This window comes from Echinops telfairi, unplaced genomic scaffold (assembly GCF_000313985.2).
Source record: "Echinops telfairi isolate 266 unplaced genomic scaffold, ASM31398v2 ScPeMD7_2;HRSCAF=8, whole genome shotgun sequence".
Taxonomy (NCBI): Eukaryota; Metazoa; Chordata; class Mammalia; order Afrosoricida; family Tenrecidae; genus Echinops; species Echinops telfairi.
Genome location: NW_022103898.1, coordinates 12,170,334 through 12,174,911, shown reverse-complemented (window position 1 = coordinate 12,174,911; position 4,578 = coordinate 12,170,334). Strand labels below are relative to the sequence as shown.

General features: G+C 56.1%; 1 protein-coding gene across 4 annotated transcripts in view; it reads right to left on the bottom strand.

Annotated features, from left to right (window-relative positions):
* The window catches only part of SEPTIN3 (septin 3), a 24,277-nt gene extending 19,699 nt beyond the window's left edge, over positions 1 to 4,578 (bottom strand). For all 4 annotated transcript variants that reach the window (XM_004700289.3, XM_045290242.1, XM_045290245.1 and 1 more), the window contains exon 1: positions 3,129 to 4,578. In XM_004700289.3, coding sequence (XP_004700346.2) covers positions 3,129 to 4,578 — 1,450 coding nt within the window. The remainder of the gene's footprint in view (positions 1 to 3,128) is intronic.

Below are 4,578 nucleotides of genomic sequence, written 5' to 3'. Positions count from 1 at the left end.
CTAGGCGGGGCCGGGGTGGGAGGGCTCCCGGGACCGGCGGCGGCGGCCGTGCGCGCGCGTGAGTCACGCGGTGACGGGGTGTCGCGCTGGCTCAGCGCGCTTCTGCCCAGGCGCGAGCTCCGGAGAGCCTGAGTCAGGGACCAGGGGGGGGATGAGTCCTGTGACCTTGGGCTAGTCAGAAACCACCCCGGCTTCCATTCACCCACCAGAATGCTCTCCCTAGCCCTTGGCCCACTTTCGTGGACAGCATACTACCAGGCAGGCCCCGGGGGCACCCGGGGAGGAAGACCGTCCCTGTCCTCCCTGGGAGACTGGGTCTGCTGGGGCAGATGGACCGAACGCTGGACTGCCCTGCTGCAGGAAGAGAGGCACTAACGAGTACCATAGCGGCTACTGTGGACCTTCTGGGGGGCAGCCCTGTGGGGGCAGGGGGTGGGGTGGAAGCTGTCTCAGAGAGGTGATCTGGGGGTGGGGAGAATGCAAATAGAGATCTGGAAGGAAGGGCAATCTAAGCAGAAAGGATACTCCAGACCAGGAGCCCCTCCAGGTGAGATCTATAGGGAGACAGGGGCAAGCTGAAGCCCCCCTCTGCCTGGGCAGTCAGCCCAAGGAGCTGGACTTAAAGGTAGGCGATAGTCAGCGACCAGGCAGGGGAGTCCAACTGGAAGAAGCTGCCCTCCTCTACCTGAGAGTCCATGTCACAACGTTGCCCAAGGCAAGTGGGGAGCTCAGTTTCAGGAGGGAGGGCCCAGAGGGGTGCCAGGCCTCACTGGAGACATGAGAGCTGTCCGAGAGCAGGCATGGGGCAGTGACAGGCAAGTGCTGAGAAAAAATGGGAGACAGAGTGGGTGGAATGAGGAAGAGGAGGATAGCAGGCTTGCAGTGTGAGTCACAGCACTGAACGGGGTGGGCAGTGCCTGCAGGTGAGAGCGTGGAATCAGGAGGGCAGGAGTCGGCTTAAGAAGAAAAAGCCTCACTTCTAGACGGGTCCTAGAGAAGTCTAGGTAGGTGAGTCTTCATTTCCAGAAAAGAGCAGAGGGCTGGGCCAAAGATGGAAGGGTGAGCCGGGAGAGAAGTGAGGATCAAAGCCTAGACGAGATCCCTAGACGGAGGGGGCAGAGTGAGATGAGAAGGGGTCTGGCAACCGAAAGACTCCGGCACGTAATCAGCAGGCACAGGGGAAGAAAGTAAGCGGTCTGAGAGGCTTGACGACAATCAAGATTGCTGAGGCTCAAGGAGGACCGTGTAGTGATGCTCAGGAGCCCCTGGGCTGGACGGTGGGGGGTGCGATGGGACAAGAGGGAGGTTAGGGGTGTCTTGATGAGGGCATGCTCGTGGTGGAGTAGAGACCAGTGAGAACGGAGCAGGCGGTGAAGAAGTGGAAACAATGACCATTCTCAGGACATTCGAATGGAGAAGACAGGAGGTGGGTCTGTGGTGTTTCCTAACTGGGAGAGCCTCGAGCTGCGGCTGGCAGCCACTCAGAGGTGACAGGCAGTGGGTGGTGGTTAGGGACCTGGGGAGGGCCATGGAGGGAAGGTCCATTTCAAGAATAGACTGTTGGATGGGTTATGAGCATGAACATTTGAATCCATGGGTGGGCAAAGCACATGGATTTGAGTCTCCAGTTGGGACAAATGCAGTTGGGTATATGGATAGATTGTGTCAATGAATGCCAAGTATATGGATCAGAACATGGATTTGGAGAACATCCGAGGGGCCTTCCAAACGTCTGTGTAAATTTTCCATTACCTTTTAAATTCCATTTTTCCACGAGCTTTTGGAAGCTCTCTCCTACATGCAGTGAGTATAGGGAAAGGTTGGGAGCATGGGTGGGTTGTGAACATGGCTTGGGAGCTCATGAAAACTGGGTCAGGTACAGTCCTCAGTGAGGAAAGGGAGACAGTCACGGGCATGCCGGTGTAGAATGGAGATCGTTGACAGCAGAGCCAAGAGGCAAAATCCTTGAGGAGCAATGATTTGTTCTGGAGCTGAAGGAGGAATGGTCTGAAAGCACAGTGGGAGCTAGAGAATGCCCCTGACCTCTGGAAGTATCAAGTGAAATGTGAACCCCCTCTGGAGACACCAAGAGACCTGCTGGCCTCATGGAGGATGTACCCAACAAATAACCACTCCCAAGCCCCAACCTCACTGCTACCGGGTTGTTTCTGCCTCACAGTGACCAACAAGGAGGCCTGCAAAAATGATGGGTAACTGTCCATCCTTGAGGTCGTAAGAGAGAGAACACGTGATCCCCTCCGACTCTACCTCTCCTGGGAGCCACAAGGTACCATGGGCAAAATTCCACCCTTCTCGAGCCTTCCTTTCCCCATCTGTTCAAGGACAGCGTCGGACTGAATGCTTCCCAGGTGCCTCTTCAAATCCCGGAATCTTTGACCTTCACCAGTGTCGCCAATGAGATGATGCAGAAGTAGGCATGTGGCTGTGTGACATTAGGTGTGTCACAGCCTCGGAGACCAAATGAGCTCAGTCCTGTGTTGACCTACTTACAGCTCGGTGTAGGGCTTCCGTCTGTAGAGCTCCCCAACTTATCTTTCAGGACTTACGGGCCAGGGATAGGAAGGTCAAGAGAGACTTCCAGGTGAGACACATATTAGGCAGCCATTCATCTTCTCAAAAGACTGAGTGTGAATGGGATTAGAAGGGGAGGTCACTCTCTCGTGTCTACAGAGGGTTTACGGTGTTGACTTTGGGTCAACAAACCCCACCAACTGAAGAGTGTATTTTCATGGAGTAGGGTTGACTTTTCAAGCTGGATTCCCCTATAAGTCACCTGATTAGACCAACTCCTAGGGAATGAACCAACAGCTTTGAGAGATGCTCAAGGGGGGACTTGGGCTAATCGTCCCTCCGTGGGTCATGCTTCTTTCTTCTAATGACTCCACTCAGCTCAACCTCAGACTGGCAGCTTGGGACCCAGACCAAAGTTCACTTCTTGTGCTCTGCCCTCAGTCTCTTTCCTCTCTGATTCATGCCACTTGGCCCAACCCCAGACCTCCATCCTTTCCTCAGTCTACCCAAGCAGAATCTTATCTCTCGGCCCATGCCCCCTCGGTCCCTCTCACCACCTGCCCAGCACAACCCCAGCCAAGCTGATTTGCCCTTACCTTGCACTTGACTGGTCAGATCCAGCGTGGTGAGCTCTGTGACAGCATCATCGGCTCTAGTCTGGTCCAGGGCTAGGTCTGTGATTCTTCCTGGCATCAGTGGGTAGATGGCCTTGTCTGATGTGGCCACGTTGATTACACTGTCTAGTATAGTCTCCCCAGTGTTTGGGTCTGGCCCGACCAGCCCAACTGAATGCATGGTTGTGTCCTGCCTGCTTGGGTCCGAAACAAGAAAATCCATGGTTTGGTCCAGCTCGACTGTATTTGCTCTAGTCAAATCCAAGGATCTGCTCACTGCGGCCATATTCCTGGCTGAGCCCAGCTTGACAGGGTCTGAGGTGGCCATGTCCTTGCCTGGGCTCGCTGTGGTCACATCCAGCTTGCCTGGGCCTGCCATCGCCTTGAGGATCCCTGATCCCTTACGTCCTATTATTAAACTCATGGCCGGGCCAAGCTTGGTGGTGCCTGCTGTGGTCAAGTTCAGGGATTTGCTTGACTTGGCTATTCCTTCTGTAGTCAAGTCCATGGCTGTGCCCCGAGTGGTCTCCAGGGCAGGGACGTCTAGAGGGCTTCCTAGGTCTAGTCTGGCTGGGTTGAGTGAGTCCAAACCGATGGCCAGGCCCGGTCTACTGGTGGCCATGGTAGCTAAATGTCTAGCTGCACCTGCCTTTGCTGTGTCCACAGTCGTCAATTCCATGGCTATTGCAGGCGCCAAGGTAGGGGTAGCCCTTTGGAGATGCCTCTGGGATTTGGGGATGCCTCTAGGCCGTGGCTTGCCTCTTCCTGGAGAAGCTCTGGGGGGCATGTGGGCAGTCATTGGGGCAGAGTACCTGGGACCCACAAGGTTGGAGTCTGAGTGGCCCAGTGATCGAGATGGGAAAGGTAGGGCCAGGTGGGAACTCACCACATGCTTTTCCACAGTGGGCATCTTTCTGGGTTTGGCCAGACCTGAGCTTCCTCTGCCCTGGGCGTGGACCCTGTCCCATGGCACCCGGGACATATGTGGTGAACCTGGCACGGGCAGCCTCCTACCTCCACCCGTAGCAGCCTCACTGACTGGGGTGGGCACCTCTTCCCAGTGAGAAGGCTGGGGGTCCTGGGCCTGTGTCTGGCTGTTCTGACGGAGTGTTAAGGAAATCGTACTGAACTTCTTGGGAACAAGGGTGTTGCCAGGGGTAGCCCCTGGGGTGTTGCCCATCTCCTGTGGGGCCACACTTCGAACTTTGGAGCCACGGCCCGGTCGACTAGAAGCTTGTGGGATGGAGCTTTGTGGAAAGGCATCCAGGCAGATGGTCTTCCTGAGGACAGGAATGAGTTGGGGCACCCCCTCACGAAACCTTGAGGGGCAGGCAGAGGGTCCCAGCAAGTGGCCGTGGGAGAATGCAGCTCCAGGACCTGGGGCTCCGGGCGGCTGCATCTCCGGAGTAGCAGGAGCAAGGCTGTGGTCCAT